The sequence below is a fragment of the Carassius auratus genome, chromosome 34 (genome assembly GCF_003368295.1).
Source record: "Carassius auratus strain Wakin chromosome 34, ASM336829v1, whole genome shotgun sequence".
Taxonomy (NCBI): Eukaryota; Metazoa; Chordata; class Actinopteri; order Cypriniformes; family Cyprinidae; genus Carassius; species Carassius auratus.
In genome coordinates, this window is record NC_039276.1 from 10541064 (window position 1) to 10559731 (window position 18668).

Sequence of the window (18668 nt, forward strand, 5' to 3'; positions counted from 1 at the left end):
TTTTGATATCTTGTTTTTGTTTTTTTTCCTGCAAGTAAATGCTGGGGAGCTTTTTGCTGTCTTTAAGCATTTTAAGATGCTGTTTCAGCAGTATCACTGCGTAGGCGGAGTTAGATATCATAAAGCACCACTGTGATTAGCATTCTTTGTATCTATCTTTCCCTTTAAACTCACCCTCTCCTTCTTCCTTTTGTTCTTTTCTCTTTTACTCTGTCTTTTTATTTTTTTCTTCACCTTTGATATGTCAGTTTCTTTAGCTCTGCCCTGGCCTAACACAGGCAAATCCAGGACAGCAGGCCAAAGGTAAACAGCAGCATTGTACCTACATCAATTTGACAAGGCAGTAATTTGTTTACCATCTTGGAATTAAGCACAGCAAGGCTGGTTAAGTGTAAAACAAGAGAGCCTTATAGCCAAATTAGGCTTCGACACTTTATACTGTGAGAAATTCTCCTGTTTTTCCTTCCTGTGTCATGAAATTGGTGTCACTCGCAACTATTTATGTGATTACCCTCGAGCAGTGTTTGCTAAAGAACATCACAGCCTCCCCAGAGGTAAACAACCAACAGTAGTATGTTTTTTCTCACACTATTGTTATACAATTTCCCTCATGTCATTCCAAACTTTTATGACCGTTTAGCTGATGTCTGGATTCAAATTTGGTACATTGTGCTAGATTTGAAGACACAGTTATTAATTTCAATCCTGGAGTGATGCATGTTTCTGTGTAATGCTTCAGGAGACTTGGAATAAGATAATTTGGTGTGAATGCTTGGTGCTGATTTTGAACGCTCCTCCACCATGTGTCTGCTGTATTTAGATGAGTTCTAACAGAGCAAACTGCTGTTGTGTCCTTTTCAATTAGCACCGTCTAGTATGTACACATTTGACATTCCCTTATCGATACTTCAGATTGAACACAATTCAAAAAACAGTGTAGCTGTAATGTGCGAATCTGTGTATGAACTCTGAAGTAAAGGACAGTGTTCTGATAGAAACTTCTTTGGTTTGTTATTTCCTTCAGATCTCCACTCTCATGTGCCAAAAGGAACACAGGAGTGGATACCCTTTCCTTTATCTTTATTTTTAATTCAATTCTGTCCAAAAACAGACCTGGGACAATTTGTACACCAAAAAAATTTGTAATCATAAAACCATGCCCTTCTTTTTGGCAACCAGATTACAGTGCTACTCAAACTGTTCATGTGAAGAGCGAGATCACTTGCATGGTTACCTCACTGATTTTTCTGTTAAGCTCCCTGTTGATATCAACTTATAATTATCTTTATATCTTCTACTGTTCTGCTTTATGGTTATCTCATCACGTTAATGTAACAATATGTGTTTGTTGATTATTGAGTGTTTTCTGTCTTTCTCCACAGATCCCCAGCTCAAGGGTATAGTGACCAGGTTATATTGCAGGCAGGGATACTACTTGCAAATGAACACAGATGGATCTCTGGATGGGACTAAGGATGACAGTAGTAATTCTTGTGAGTTCCCTTTAATTTCATCATTATTGCACATAATAAATAGTCAAAACATGAACATGTTTCAGAAGGATTTTTTTCTGGTGCTCAAAATGCTACAGCTACACTTAAAAGGGAATGTGACCACAAATGCATATCATTATTTTTACTACAGACACTTATAAAATCCCTGTTACTGATTCATTTTATGTAGTTATCACTGTTGCTGATATGGCAGTAGGCTGGTCCCTGGGGAGATGTGTGTGCATGTGAGGTGGTAACTCAGGAGGCAGTAGTGTATTATTAGCCTCTACTGGGCCTGCTTTTCAAATGCTTCAGGCCAGCTGCTTAATTTGATTTTCATATGCAGCTGTAATGAAAGAGTGACACACAGAGGGCTTTCTGTCAGTCACACACGTAAGAGATGACATTTGTTACACTTAGAAACACATCTACACAGATGCAGAAAATAACTGTACTTTTGGCATATAACAATATAAAAACATTGTTTGGTTATTATTGGTAAATTACATTTTTACTAAAGTAATCAAAGTTTCAATGAAGTAATCAAACAACATCAGAAACTATATTTTCCTTTTTTTTTATTTAGTTGTAAACCCAAATGTAGATATACTCCAAAAAGAATTTAGACAGTTTTGAACAAATAAGGCACACTTAAAATGAATGAACTAGATAAAAATGTCAAACCAAATGTGATCAGCAAACAAATAATTGGAGATGTTTTCTTTGAACTGACACCTTTGTTTTTCATCTATTATTTAAAGGGGTCATGAACTGAGAAATAAAAATTCCCTTGATCTTTTGACATATAAGAGGTCTTCATAGTAAAAAAAAAACATCTTGTATGTTTCAGAACTTAACATTTTCACATTAGTCAAAAAACAGCTTATATTGAAGCCGATCTACCAAAATGACAACTTGTGGAATGTGCCGCTCTAAAACATGGGTAAACCCCACCTCTGCAGAAGAATATCGATGCCTGCTTCTACATCACTGCCTGTTTAGCCCCACCCACTGATTTGCACACTTAGTGTTAATAACAAGAGAGACGAATGGAGGTTTACACAGAAACCAACCGGTAAAGATGGCTTACATTTTTTTTTATTTTATAATGTGAACACTTTTGCTTTGTCTAATATTACAGATCCTTTGATATGAACTGAGTATTTATCCGTTTTTTACCTTTTATAATTGCAGTAGTGTCCATTATATTACAGATGAGCGGGGTTCAAAACAGGACAGAAAATAGCCTATTAGTGCTAAAATATTATGTTTTTTTAATGTAAAAATCTTGATAACATTATAAGTGGACAGTAAAATATATAAAAAAAACGACAGTTCATGACTACATAAATATAGATACAGAGATGAAGAGGAAAAGAATGAAGTAGCATTCAATATCTTGCTCTCTTTGGAAGGCAAGGATGCAAAGTCCATTTTGTGCCCTTCTAAGTATCTGTTCCAGTGTGCCCATGGAGCACTTCCAGAAACTCACTTTGATGTAACAATCCAACTCATATTTTGCCACGCCAGAGTCTTCCGGACCAGGGCTTTTCTGAAATTATTTTAATTCAAGCACCCCCGGGAGCTCTGCCAATTACCAGTGTGTTGAATTGAGTTCATTAAACTGTAGGTTTAAATCACCCCTTTGGATGCACTTAGTGTCACCAGCTAGGCGGTTTCTCCCATCCAGTACAAACAATGGCTGTTACCTAACAAGACCGAAGAGCTGCTCCAATAACAAAAGATCCATTAAATCTGCCACACACTACTACTGCCTCGAATCGCCAGCCTTCAATGCTCCAGCTTCTAGCGCCAGTTTTCTGTTGCTGCCCACTGGGCATAAAAACAATTATTCTACATAATATGAGGCCCCCATTCAATTTCTGTTTATCAGTTTTATACTCCACACTATCCCCTTTTATGCACTCTGTAGAGTGCGGGCCATGTTCAGTTTATGGGTTTAGATTTGAAGCCCATTTTTTATCATTTTATTGATGTTTGCTATTATTACAGTATTATTAGGGTTAGAGGTTTTTCTACATCCTAATCACTCTTATAACTGCATTGCAACATTCAGAAGCACCTTAGCAACTACATAATACAAATTTTCTACAAAAATAGTAAGTTTTGTTGTAATGTTCAAATTTTACATGAATTCCTCAGTTCTTATTTTATAAATAATATGTTGATTTTTGAATTGAAGGGAAAGTTACGTATGTTTACCCTGTATTGTCTTTACAGCGTTGTTCAACCTCATCCCTGTGGGCCTTCGGGTCGTTGCTATTCAGTCTGTGAAGACAGGCTTGTACATTGCCATGAATGGAGAAGGCCATCTGTACACATCAGTGAGTATATGGTCATATACTTGGGATATCAATTCTAACAATCCTATTGCTTGAACTTCAGATGTTTGTGACAAATTCAGGCATCACAGATTGCAGACTCTGTTGTGTTCTTACAGAACCTAGTGAACTACTGTCTACATACTGTAAGCAGCATCCTTCTATGGCAGTATCCCATAGATGTAATAACTAAGTGATTGTACATGGGAGATTTGATACGCAACTGATTTTGCATTAGCTATTCTAAAAATGCTATTTTTAATAGCCATAGAAATACATAGCACACACAAAAAAAATGGTAAAATAGTCATTTGCAATTAGACTGAAGTATGTCTTATAGAGAGGCCCACTTGGTTCTGAAACCGGTATTGATTGGATTTTAAATCTAACATAGTTTAACTTACAAACATCGTGACTTTGCGATTTTGGACACTTGAAATCTGTAGTCTGCCCAGTCCTGCTTGCAATAACTGCCAGTGGTTCACTCTGAGATGGCCATCTCATTTACAATGACACATCAGCTCAGGCTCAAAGCTGATACCCTCTTCTCTACTGCTTTATACACCTTGAGCTCAAACTCATCTGAAGAAATATTCTGACGGCAGAGAAATGATGAGTCATTGTGACCACCAAAAATTTTTGGGCAGAACATCTTGTGATCTATTATTTCATTCTGTAATAACTGATGTTGGACTTATACACATACATTTTTTCTTTCCAGATAGCAGGGCTCGAAATTGCGACCGTTTTGGTTGTATATGCTCCTGAAATGTAATCTGTGTGACCCCAAAATATATTTGGCAGCATTTGTGCGAGTGCACATAATTGTTGTGGTGCGACCTGTCTTCATTTCTCTGCGAAACGTTCTCGAATTACTACACAGTATGTGGCTGCTGTGAGCCAAAACAGTGACCGGTCCACCATTCTGTTCCATTATTACATAACCAATAAAGCCTCATCTTTACATTCTTAACTTTAATGCGTATTTTAGATTAGATTGGTTATATTAGTCATCAATCACTCCGTTCCGCTGAACTCGGATGTCACGTGACAGGGAACTAACTTGGAACCGACCGGTTTTTGTTTTATTTCAGCTGATCTCTGTTCTTGACTTGCACAAACTGCACTGAAATAATTTTCCAAAATGAAATTTTTGTGGAAATATTACGAAGTCTGTAAAAGCCATTAACAGAGGCTAGAGATGCTGAAGATGGACGCAAAGAGAAGAAAGTACTGTAGCAGGCATAACGCAGGCTCACTGTTCTCTATGTGCAAAACACATAAAGAAAATCCTAAATATTTAATTGGTCGTGGGGGTTTAAATTCATGTATTCTTAGGGGAACTGACTGTCTTGAGAAAAGTTTAAATGACATTTTCTTCTCATCTTGCCTCTGTTTATTGCTTATATAAAGAATTTAGTTCTATATATAATATATATAATATAGTTCTATAAGGACTGCTTGCTGTCAGAGAGTGAATTTGCATTTTCATTCAGACCGTTTGCTGTTTTTGTTTCTTGCAGATGTTTTATGTAGCATCATTTCACAAAGCTTAAGTCAGACCATTCTGTTTTTGCATCAGATTTTGAAATAATACATTCTTATTTATGTCTGAAACTGCTCATGTACAGTATTCAGCATCATTGTTTGGATCATGATTAAAATGCTGTGGTTGTCTTTTATTTTAAATGGCTACAGATACAGACTGTAATAGAACAGATGAACATCTTGTTAATGAGCTCATATTTAAAAATTTTCTTGTCTCCTGCTTTAAAAAAAAGAAAAAAAAGAATCAGAATTAGCTTACTCGCTTCTAAATCATTAGCAATCGGAATTGGCCATGAAAGATCGATGCACCACAAACAAGAAATGCTGGGCATTGTATGGTCAAGAATTCAGAATCAGGTTCAATTGCTGAAGCTTTTATTCATCAGGATGTTGCCATCCCTTCCTCTCAAGTTGTGATGCTCCTTAATATTCAGTGCGTGCTCCTAAATTTTTGTTGGTGCTGCTAACTTCTTGAAGTTGGGAGTACCATAAGTAATAAAGAGCCCAGGGTAGGTATACGGGTAGCTGAGTAAAGTTAAGTAGAATTGTCTTCACTTACAATAGATATTTTTTTGTTAGCTATAATACATAATAGAGCATGTCTCTTTTATAGTTTAGTTTTAAATGCAAACTACAATTATGCACACCCGCATGTGCATTAGTGGTTTTAGCAAAATCTGTTGCTGAAACATTTGTACTTTATTAAAGTCTTGATGTTTACCATCAAACATTACATTTAGCCTACAGCGCAGTGTGTCCACATTTACCAGATGGTCATTAACTACTGGCAACCATGGCAATCAGTGAGGTGTTTCCTTTCCTCTCAGGTGCTGGTCATTATTTGACTGAGTACTGCATAGTACATATTCATCTTTTCCATGAGCACTTGAGTGAATGCTGTCGATACACAATCTATAGCGCCCAAAATATTGGAATTGCATTATAGCACTTCTTATGCTGCTACTTCCTTAGAATTAATCACCTCATTTATAAGTCATTTTGGATAAAAGTGTCTTCTGAATTAATACATTTAAAGGCACAATATGTCATTTTTCACCACTAGAGCACAAATTCAAAACAAACAAAGAAGTTTGATGATGCCGTGACTCATGGGAGTGTGGAATCATGGGAGTTGTCATCTTCATCCCCACAGCCGATGCAGTCCCACGTGACTCAAATCATGTTCGTGGATGAGCTAATGATTTATTAACGTAGTAGAAAGAAGCAGTGTGAGGCTGAAAGCCATCGAAGCAAAATGAGGCTGCTGAACGAACACGACACATGGCTTGAAAGCAGCGGAGCTTTTATTATGACACCCCGATCACTTCCGCTCCTTCCGGTCATGCATGTATTGGAAAAAAAAAAACAGCACTGTTTTATACTAAATACATTGGAAAGTTCTGTTATAATGCTACTCTGTGCGATTCATCTGTCAGTTAAAACACACAACATATTAAATCATCTTTGGTGTTTCTATGTTAAACACCAGAAATTGAGGGGTCATGATGTCATTGGCAGGCAACACAATGACACTATGGACACGGTTATTTCTCTGAATTTAAAAATTCTTTGGAACATTTGGGATAATGTAAGTACACAACTCACCAAAATATATAACACTGTTCTAGTAGTGTTTGGATATTTTAATAAAAAAAACTTACATGTTGTGCCTTTAAATGTAGTTGTAAATGTAATAGTCACATACTGTACAGATAACTTTGCATACAGAGAAAGGGTGGTGTGACCACCAAAATTATTTAGATAGTTCTGGACATACATTTTAGCCGCCCTTTAAAATAGATCAGTTCAATTGGATTAGACTATTGTTTCATAATTGAACTTTGATGTGAAATGTTTTGCTTGAAACGTGTTTGCGCTAAGATAAATTCCACATGCTTTTATTCGAAATTCAGCCACAGCTGACCCAGCATATTTCACTGGGGAGTCTTATAGAATGAACATTTTTCTTGGTTTCTAATGGGCTTACTAATCAACTCTATGGATGTGCCCACACGCTCTCTCAGCTTTCTATCACTGCTTCTTTTCTGCTCTTTCTGTTCCTGTGTGAATTACTCAAGTAATGGCAGAGAAAGCTCCCCTCCTTTTTCTCTGTCTGCTCTCTTAGGTTTGTACATTCATTTGTCATTGTTTCTCTTTTCTACAAGAATGTGCCTTTATTACCTGACCCTCCATCCATTAGAGGCCATTTTCAATAGTGAATAAAAAAGGCACTTATAGATGCCCTCAGATGTGTATTAAAAATGACTTTTAATTCTAGCACTACAGCAAACATGAGAACAATTTTAAACCTTTTTGAAGAGCTTCATACTTAATAGGGATTTTTACATTCTGCTAAATTACATTAATAGAAATAATAAATGGAATTAATAGCATTTGTATCGTTTTGGGAAAGACTGAAAGGCAGGAAAGTAGCCCAGAATGAGATTTATTATTATTCAGAGACCACTAAAACTTGTCTGCTGTGGCTAATATGAGTTTTGAAACAATTGTGTGTCCATTTCTGTCATTCCAGGACTTTATTGAATCACAGATTAATAACATTTCATAGTGTACGATCAATCGTTACTCATTTGCCTTCATCAGTCAAACCTAAATGAAGGCACACTGACGGCCCACTTTGATTAGTTGATCTCTATTCTCTCTTAGAGTCAGGCTGAGAGAATACGATAGTCCTGTTGAATAGAGCAGAATTCCATTAAGAAGCTCTAGCACTGCATCCTGGTCTTTTGTCTGTCAAGCCTTTTTTTTTCTGTCAAGCGCGGAGTACAAGTGACCTGATAGTATCGAAGCATCCTGAATTTCACCACAATGGATTCATGCCTGGGAGAAAAGAAAGACTTCAATAATCTTCCATTTTTCAATCCATCTCTTTTGTTCAAAGGGCTCAAACTCTGCTTTCCACTCTGCCGTTGATGTTCATAGGCTGATTCCTCCTTTGGAATAATAATCAAGTTCCTTTTCTGGGTGGCTGCAGGTGTGACAGTTATGCAATTATATAAATACAAAACAATACAAAGCTCTAAAAAGCAAACATACTTGTCTGCTTGAGTGAATGAGAAATTTGCATTTAACTATTAAAACAAATGGCAAAGAACATTAGGCATATTCATTTATTTTAGTCTCTTTATGACGTTATATGGCCGAGTGATTTGGCATTTCGTGGATCTCTGGCTCTCTTCAGAGCTGTTTGTCCTCCTCTGGATTGAAGAGGTCTATAGCTTTCTCGCCCTGCTACACTTGTTAGAGCTACCTTTCATGAGTGTTAGATTGACTCTTCACATCAGTAGACTAGCCCCTGTAGGCTTACATCCCTTTGGTGCTTGTGTAGTTTGAACTATTGCTACCAGAGGTTGCTTATAAAGCTCAGTGCACTATAGAACCAATTTGATTACTCAAGTATTTGATTTATTTTATGAAGACTTACTGTATGATGCAGCCAAAGCATTGTGCAGTAATGCATGAATCTTATTATGGATCCTTTTGCCATATTACTAAGTGATAGAGCTTTTAGTCCTATGAATTAATGTAACCACATCTGTCATCTCCTGAAGTAATGACAATATTTCCGGTCACTTGATGTTTATCTACAGTACTTGTAATCTCATTCATTGTTGTTGGGGTATAATAGTGGGTTATAAAAACATTCAAATCTTTCAATGTTTCCTGCTATGAGTTGACTGGTTGCCAGGATTTCTTGTATATGTTGGTTAAAGATAAGAACTTGTCTTCTTACAGCATTTTTTTATTTATTTTGCCATATCTAACCAGAGGTTTCACATAACCTGTCCAGTCAGAGATAAGCACTGTCCAATCCCTGCCCTCCCACTGATGGCCACTACCTGACGATTGCAAAATTATCAATGCTATTAAAATTAATAAAATACCTTCACAATTTTTTGATATATTTGTTCCTGTCGTAAGGGGCACATTTCTCCAAAGGGCAAGGAAACTCAGACCAAAAACAACAACAACAACAAAAAACCCCTGAGGTTATAAACTTTAACAGAGACGATATGAGTGAGTTCATCCCATGGTATTTTTATCAGTGATGGCAGATGGCTCAGTCTGATTATATTCTCAAGAGTTTTATTCTCACGTTCACGTCTAAATCTTCCTACACATTTTTTGTTTGTTTGTTTTGTTTTGTTTGAACAAGCAACCAAAATCACATAGCATAATATTTTATGATGAAACGCCTTATTAAATGGAAAATGCAAAAATGCAGTGTTTTTTTTATTATTATAATTTTTTTAAATAAGCTTCACCAACCAGTGCTACCTCAATACAAAGGCAGCAGAGGGAGGAACCAGGGACTGGTGAGAAACCATCTTCATGCAATAATGAACAATAAGGTCAAAGCAAGCTAGAATCAGGGGACAAGTCATGTATAAATAGGCCTATTTTCATTCTGTTAAGATTAATTATATTTTAGCCCATATATAGTTATAACTATGTCCATTGTGCAGACAATAAAATTTTGAATAGACCGTCACTAAGCATAAGCACTTTTGTATCACATAGCCCAAGGGTCAATGACAAGATGTCAGTGCTTTTTTTTTTTTTTTTTTTTTTACTGGCATTGATATAGAACTCAGCTTACAGTAGCTCGCCTACGAAACCAGTGCAGTCAAAGGTAGATGGAGGTTTGGGAGAAAGGTGCCATGTGAAAGACCAGTCGCAGAGTTAATGGAGCCCCACCACTGAGATGGAGCTTGACACACTGATAAAGTTTCCCTCTGCCAGCTTGTGCAACAGAGAGGGGTCTTATTTGGAAACACATAGGCAAAACAAGGTCAGGTGACTAATGGAGGCGAAAGCAATTTCACTGTAAGGCAACATCTAAATGGAACCCTTTGCTTGCTCCCCGACAGTGGCATTACATCCATGCCAGTTTAGTCTATTTTAGGCTGGCCGTATCTTCAGGCAAGTTTGGCCACGTTTTCAATTTAAATGAATTTTTGTCATCTGTTTTCAGCCATGTAATGACTTTATGAGCTTTGGAACACAGGCTGTGAACAATTTTTTTTTTTTTTGTGGAAACCGAGAATTCTTTTTTGAAATTACTTTGATAAATAGAAATTTCAAAAGAACAGCATTATTTAAAATAATATTTTATAAAGTTATAAATGTCTTTACTGTCACTTTTGATCAATTTCATGTCTTTACTGAATAAAAGTATTGTTATTATTATTAAATTATTATTAACCCCAAACCATTGAACAGTAATGTATGTTCTCAAGAGAATGGTGTTCTGTAAAGCTTTTTTACCTGCTTTAGGGGGAGTTTAGCTTCCTTCTTATAATTCTGGAAAGCAGTTAGGATGGAGATGTCATTCACAGATCGATGAAAGGCCTTTATCTATAAAGAACATCTAACATAATTTGCTATTTGGTTGTTACAACTGCCTTTTAGTTATCGACATGATGGTAATGTAAGTTTGTTAGTTCACAAGTGAATAAAAATGTAGAGCAGTCCACTCAATTGAATGTCCAGTTTTCCTTTGTGGAAGGGCCGTGCATTCATAATGGAGGCTGGTAGCTACATGAGTCCTCGAATGAAAGGGTGGGGGTTGTTTCAGGTAAAATCACCTTGTAAAATCTGCCTATGTCTTCATAAAAAAGGATGCTGTAAGAAAGAGATGGCCTACTTTTGGAGCTATGCATTATGTGTCTCTGACAGATAATCTGAGTGCAACAGAGTGGAAAGAACGCAGTATTGATTAGAGAGCAGGAGACGGTCTGAGAGGTGGAGGATCTTCTTGATGGCACAGGAGGAAAAGCTTTGGCTATGTCTGTGGATTTTCATATTGTTGTGAGCAGTCAGGCTTCTCTTAAGACATTGTCTGTTGAAGCCCTAGTGGCTTATGCTTTAATGGAAAACATTTTCTGTTTTCTTGACCGAGGTTGTTTGAGTAGACATAGATATTTAGTCTTTTTATATTATGAATAGAAAGATTGTATTGCATGGAGCTGTCAGTGTGGGAAGGAAGACTGCTGAGTGAAGACTCTAGTATAAATGGAATAAGAAGTACTGTTTTATCAACAATTGATAAAATGAAGTGCATGTGCAACTACCTCCCTTAAAAATAATATCAGGCATTTATAAGATTTTTGAATGCAATGTTCGACACGTACTGTATAAATTTGTTTAACTTCCCAGTGAATGTTTATGATCTTTATAATGAGACTATAATAAAGACACAATGCATAACTGTGTTAATTTGTAGTTGATCAATCTGAGGACAAGACTAGACTGTGAGTTGGTAGTGTGTTGACAGATTTAGAGGAAGCGATTGTTGAATGCTCACATTGTTCACAAGAATAAAAGGATACTCCCTACAACTCCTTGGATGAATCAGAAAATCAAGATTCAGATTTATCTTCCAAAGTAATTACAAATGAGAATATTTGACTGTTTTAACTCTTTTAACTTTGTAGTTTACTGCTTTCCAAAAATCCAGGTACTTTTTTGTCATGCCTGTAAGTATAAGTGGATTTCCCAATCTCAAATAGCACTTTTCTGATGTCATGTCTGTAACGGCAATTGCTCTTTGATTATACATCTCTGAGAACACTTATTGTGCATTTATAAGTGCTATTTCAGTGTTTCGTGAGCAGAAACTATTTCTCGCTATTGTTAGCTCACTTGTACTTTATGAACAAATTACATAGAAGATAATGAAGGTTTCCATGCATATTAAACTCAAAAGGCAAGACTGCTTAACATGCATGGCGGACATTTTTATTGGTAATGCATAATACATCCCAAATCATGCAAGTCTTTTCTGCTGCTCCACGTTGAATGCTACTTCTTGATGTATGTACATTATATTGTAGTAAAAGAAAGATCTTGATGTTACTTGCTCCTCCGTGAATCTTGTTTACACATGATAAATTAAGTTCATGGGGCACAATAGCCAGTTCCCACAGTCTAAGCTTCCTATAGTTGCCATTGTTTCTGCTTATACTTTCCATATAGTATTCAATAATGCAAGCCAAGGCCATAAAACATGTTCACTTGTGAAAAGACTTATAACCCATGAAGAAATAGATCCTTTCATTTGTCTTTCTAATGGTGGTATATGTCAAAGCATAGTGCAGCCTGTTGCTTTCTGAAGATTAAATGTGCAAATGAGCCCATGGAATGATAAAAGAGGAGCTACAAATCTGACCAGGATATTAATTGAAAAGATTAAATTAGTTGTGTCTTAGCAGAACAACCTGATAACACTGATTTGCGTATAGTCAACTGTCAGAGTGGACTTGGAGAACCTGTAGTTAGCTTAGAATCTTATTTTTTTTAGAGAAGATGCTGATCGTGGGTGGTGTTTACTATGGATTGAATCCCAGCCTTGCCCACCTTCAGTTTTACAGACATGCTTTCCCTATTGAAAAATGAATATATTAATGAATATATTTTAAAATACATTTATTTCATGCTAAGTAGGGATGCACAGAATGTTCGGCATCCGAAATTAAGCCAAAAGACCAAATAAATTGTACTGAACAATGACATGATGGGATCAAATAGAGGGGTGCACTAATGCAACAAACATGACAGCAGTATGGAAGCGTTTAAAACCATCCGAGAAAGACACAAAAATCATTAAAAAAATTTAAATCAAATTTTGTTTTATTGTAATAATGTCTACTAGAATGTTAAAAAAATTTCAGTGTTAAGTAAAATATATATTTTTGTAAAAAAAATTGGCTATTTGATGAGTGCATGCATTACTCTGGGATATTGGTTTGCTTGAACTCAGAGGGAGTGCCAGCCACATTAAAAAAAAGTTAACATCTTAAGTCATTTGTGGATTAATGCGTATTAGAGATGCGAACCGTTTAAAATGATTCAGTTCGATTTGGTGAACTGAATGATTCATTCGCGAACCGGATATCCAGACTGCTTTGATTTGAACTCTCTTTCACAACAGACACGGAAGAGAAGACAATGCTGAATAAAGTCGTAGTTTTTGCTATTTTTGGACCAAAATGTATTTTCGATGCTTCAAAAAATTCCAACGGTAATTTTATTTTATTTTATTTTTGTACTAGGGCTGGATGAATGTTTCATAAAAGCATCACAAACTCTTGCCTTTTCTTTATGCTGCTGTAGATAGCAATGTTAAAGCCATCAAGGTCTACAGAAAAACACATTCAGCAATTAACTGAGTTTGAAACTGTAGCTTGCCTAACTCCAAGCTACTCAAATAGCATCAGCCTCAGGCTACCATTTAAAAAAAAGTAGCAATCAACAGTAAAGTCTGCTAACAAAACTTAATTGAAGCTTTGTAGGGGAAAGTGTTTTCTAGATTGTGTAACTATCAGATTATATATTGTAGGTTTTGAATACAATTCAAATATTAGATAAAAAAAAAAAATATTGTTAACAATATGAGAACATGAAAACACATCAATTCAACATCCCTGCCAACCCTTCCTCCCTCGTCCTAACCCCACAGTCTCTTTACAATGGGCTACTTAATGGATAGAAAAGTTAACAGAAAACAAAATCCACAGGAATCATAAAATATGAATTTCATCAGTCAAGAGAGAGAAAAATAAATAAATTAATAAATTAATAAAAAATACAGTGTTAAGGCTTTCATTCTGGGTCCTGGTTGTTGTTTTGTGCAATATACTTGTAGATCTTCTCAGCAGCTATAGTCCAGATCTTTAATGTAGAGATTTGTGACAAGTTCACCTGAGCCGTTGGTATTTCCAGCTTTATAAGTTGCCCAAAAGTTGCATCAACCACTTGTACATATCCAGGCTTTGTTATGGAAGCCTGTGTTACGCTAAGGTTTTTTTTTTCTTTTCTTTTTTTCAGATGTTAAACCTGCCAGCAAGGTTTTTTTTTTTAGCTTAGAGAAATTCAACAGACAATTGTCATTCAGTAATAATACAGAGGGGTTCACCCTAGTAAGCTAGCACACCCAAATTTTTTAAACCTTTTTACCTTCACACATCATATGAAAAAAGATTGTTGGTCAGGACATTTATCACAGAAGGGACTGAAGGAGGAATCAATACAATGTTTAGGGTTGGTAACATTTTGGTAAGATGTATTTGAAAGAAGTCTATTATGTTTATCATGGCTATATTTATTTTATCAAAAATACATTAATAACAGTAATTTTGTGAAATTGTATAACAATTTAAAATAATTGTAATGTATTTAATATAGAATTAATATATTTAAAAGCGTAATGCCAAAGCTGAATTCACTCCTGTCATGTTTTGTAACATTACAGACTGTCAAATTTATACATTTCATGAACCCTTGCTGAATAAAGGTATTTGTTTAAAAAAAAATCTTTCAGAATCCAACCTTTTTAATGATAATGTAATTATATAATTTAATAGAATTATATAGCAGTATTCATCTAGCACAAACATTAAAATAAACATTAGATCTGAATTTAGTGCATACAAGAACGTATAAATATAACAAATAAATGAAACAACAACAACAAAATCTAGATGTTAAAAACAGCAGTAAAAAACAACAACAGTTTGACTAGAGAATTAATTAAATAAAAAAAAATTATGCCTAAAAATATGAGGGTGTTGTTAAAATGTTCTGTGTGGATACTTAGGTAATAATATACAGGCCCACTCTTAAGTTTCTATGGCATTGTGCCTAAGGTTTTTTATAGGATTTTTCCAATGGTTTTATTGTCTTTTTTATTGATTGCTTAGAAGAACAATAAATATGAGCAATAGTGATGTGTGCCTAACTAACTTTTATCTAAATATTTAATTTTTTTGCAAAAACGTGACTTCCGTGAACACTGATAGCTCAAATGGATTGGTGAAATGAATCAGATTTTTCATCAATACTTGAAAAGGGAGGACATTCTAGTGAAGAGTGTTTGATTTTTCCATTAGCTTGCTTGGCTGTAAGGCTGTCATACAATCTCACTTCAGACCTTGAATAACCACTTTTCTGCAGATGTCCCTGTCAATGTTCTTTCATCCTTTTATCTCACTATTCCTTTTTTCCTCCATTCACACTTGTCTACAGAACAAAGTACTGCATATTTTTGTTACACAGTGTTTTTGAATTGCTTGTGAAAACTTAATGAGCACCATTGCACGCTCAATAAGCATGTTTCCATGCCAGCCCCTCAGGCCAAGAGTACAGACAGCTTCCCACAGATCTGTTCTATAACTTTGTCGTCGCACCGGGCCATCACAGAGATGAAGCTGTGCTCAGAAAATGTAAAGAACACAGCACTCCTTCACCTCTTGCAGCAAACAATACACGCACACAGACCCTAGAGCTCTAGAGCATCTTTTATTTCCTCTCAAAAGGAAAGCACTGTACAGAAATCAATACTGTTTCACATCATTCAGATTAATTTTACATCACAAACCACATTACAAAAGGAAAGGCAGTAAATATTCCAATATTGTCTTCTGTTGCTTGATGTCATAACTACATGTTGTCATTATTTTTTCATGTTGTGAATTAATGTCAGTAATTTTAGTTATTTTTATAGGAAATTAAACCAATGGGTTTAAGAACTATAAAGCACAGGAACTTCCCACTCTGTGTTCTTGAGATGCAATAACACAATTCATCAAAGGAACTGGTGTTTTTTCTCATCTCTTTCTAACATTGTAGGGATGTTCCAGCAATCATATTGTCGATTACCTAAGGCCCTATGAAATCCATTTTATTGTTTTCCTAAATTCCGTTTTATTTAAATTATTGCGTAATTTATTCAAACTTATTCTTAAAATAGCCTTATGAAATGTTTTTTCTTCCGCCTCAAAAATCCTGTGTTGAGTATTTAAATGTTTCTGGTCATCAGATGAAGGTATATACATTAATTATATACATTAATTAAATTTATCTTGAAATTATATAACATTAAGCAAACTTAATTTTTTTTTAGCAAACAAAGGGAACATGGAAGAAATGTTGTGTGATTATACAAAAAATCATGTTTGTTTTATTATAGTATTAGTAGCAGACTACAATATACTGAACAATAGTAACATATTTCTGGTACAAATGTGTTCAAATTAAACCAGACTTTTATTTTGACGGGTTGCCGTTAATACCTTTACTGTTCATGTTTAGATGATATGACGCTAGTTTTACTCAAATTAAACTGTAAAATGCATGTAAAGTGACTCTCAGAACAGTTTTGGAGATGTTATTAATGTATTTATGTCCTCACTTAGTGAGACAACAGATGCTGAAATGACTGCGAGCCTCAGTATGTGTGTAGTAAATGAAACCGAACATCTGTGCCCTTCACACACTCAGACACACAGAACATGCAACAGGTTCAATATTTACATATACTAGTCAACATGACCTTTTGAATTAAGTGTAATGACCTACTTTTGATTAATTAATAAAAAAAAAGACAAATTCTGTGACATTCCACATTATTCAGTAAATTCCATATTTATGATTGGATTCTGTGATTCCGTCCGTGTTTTCCGCATCGAAGAAATCATAGGGCCCCAATTACCATAGAAAATAATTTGAACTCCTTTCTCAGTGGTTTTTAAACAAATGTGACATTTACAATAATGCACTTGAAATGGGCAAGTCAAAGTATTTTAATTCAGTACAAATTCAGTAAAGGAAATTGTCCTTTCCTTTAAAATGGCCAACTCCCGGATCAGTTCCTTGACTACTGAAATAGCCAGCTGATTGAGACACACCCTTTGTTATGCTTAACCAAAATAAAGCAATTTTGGTTTTGTGCACGTGTTGCAGAATGACTGGAGCTGGATATAGTTTTGCACAGATAAGGCAAGGAAGTAGTTTTTTCATGCATTCATGTAATATTAAAGTCTTGGGGCTATACTTTTTTATCAATTGACAACTTGTATCAGTCTCTAACATTGCTTTAAATATTCAGGCTCTAATTTCAGACTAATGGTTCTATGAGAACTTTGACAGGGGTTGGTCATAAATAACAACAACAAAAAATAAAAAACAAGTGTAAACAACAGCTGCTGTTGTAGCAGGGTGAGGTGCACAGAGGGTGAAATGGCAGGACACAGAGGTAATGATTAAAAAAGACAAGGTCACGTTTTCATTGGATTACCCATGTACTGTAAAAGCAGATGACAGATTAATCTCACTACATTTAAAGAGGTTATTATTAGCTAATGTAAAACATCCATTCCATTTAATCAATAGCATTAATACATGATCGCAGATCTCAGACAAATGTTTTTCTAACATTTTTTTAAGCATGTGAATATCTCCCCCAATAATTGTGTTTAGTTTATGCAATACCGTTAAATATACTGCATCCTTAAATTTATGCTTTATTCATATATCCAGAGTGAGATGAATCCTACAATATTTGCTAGTTTACTTGTGGAAACAAAGTTTCTTCTTAAATCAAAGTCAGTTAGCCTTTTTAATCTGAGTTATGGTGTATATATGTCACAGCTATAACTGTGGATTGGAGCATCTGAATGTGTTTCTAAGCTCTCAGCGCAAGCTGTGGCATTTCTGTATGCACCCGCTATGAGATGAAAAGCAAGATACAGCGTCTCCAGTTGTTTCTCAGAAGATATCTCTGAGGCGCAGATGGTTTCGTTTGGTAACGCTCTGCATAGCACAGACGCTCAACCCACACACTACCTTTAACAGCGTGCCTCATCCCCGTTGCCAGACGGGGAGATATTTTCAACTGTTCGGGATCCCTCCACAGTCTTGTTTTATAAACATACACGAACACCCACTCCTCTTCCCACATACACGTCTGCTCTGACAGCTCTGGCAGCTTTTCTCTTCTGGGCTTTAGATGGTTTGTGTGTGTGCGGTGTGGGGTGGCATCTCTCAGTTCTCTATAAACACAGATAGACCCCCAACATAATCACATCTCTCCTACCACACAGTACATTTGAACTGTGCTGCCTGGCTTAGATCTGCTCAAAATTGGCTCCACAGGATCTACAGGACTGTTGAACAGATGAGTTTAGGGAATAAAGACCGCTGGCTTGGTTTGCAAATGCTTGGCATAATGCACAGAGAGTTGCTTCTCATTTTAATGGGTATCCTATTAAAATGATCACCCTGTAATAAACTCCGCAAACAAGTGCACACGCTAACACATGTCACTGAACAAAGTCCAAATGCTCTGCCGGGAGTCATAACTCCTGCATGTCATCCGGGGTTGTTGACCGTAGATCTCAATTACAACACGTTCATAAAGGGTCTTTTTATGAGGTGTAAAGATGCTGCTGTTGTGCGGAGCGAGCCCCTCGTTTAGCAGACGTCT

The 18668-nt window shown here is 35.8% G+C and overlaps 1 protein-coding gene across 3 annotated transcripts in view; it reads left to right on the plus strand.

Moving 5' to 3' along the window:
- LOC113053157 (fibroblast growth factor 14) overlaps positions 1-18668 on the plus strand; it is a 124179-nt gene that overhangs the window by 80835 nt on the left and 24676 nt on the right. For all 3 annotated transcript variants that reach the window (XM_026217940.1, XM_026217941.1, XM_026217939.1), the window contains exons 2-3: positions 1383-1493; positions 3735-3838. In XM_026217940.1, coding sequence (XP_026073725.1) covers positions 1383-1493; positions 3735-3838 — 215 coding nt within the window. The remainder of the gene's footprint in view (positions 1-1382; positions 1494-3734; positions 3839-18668) is intronic.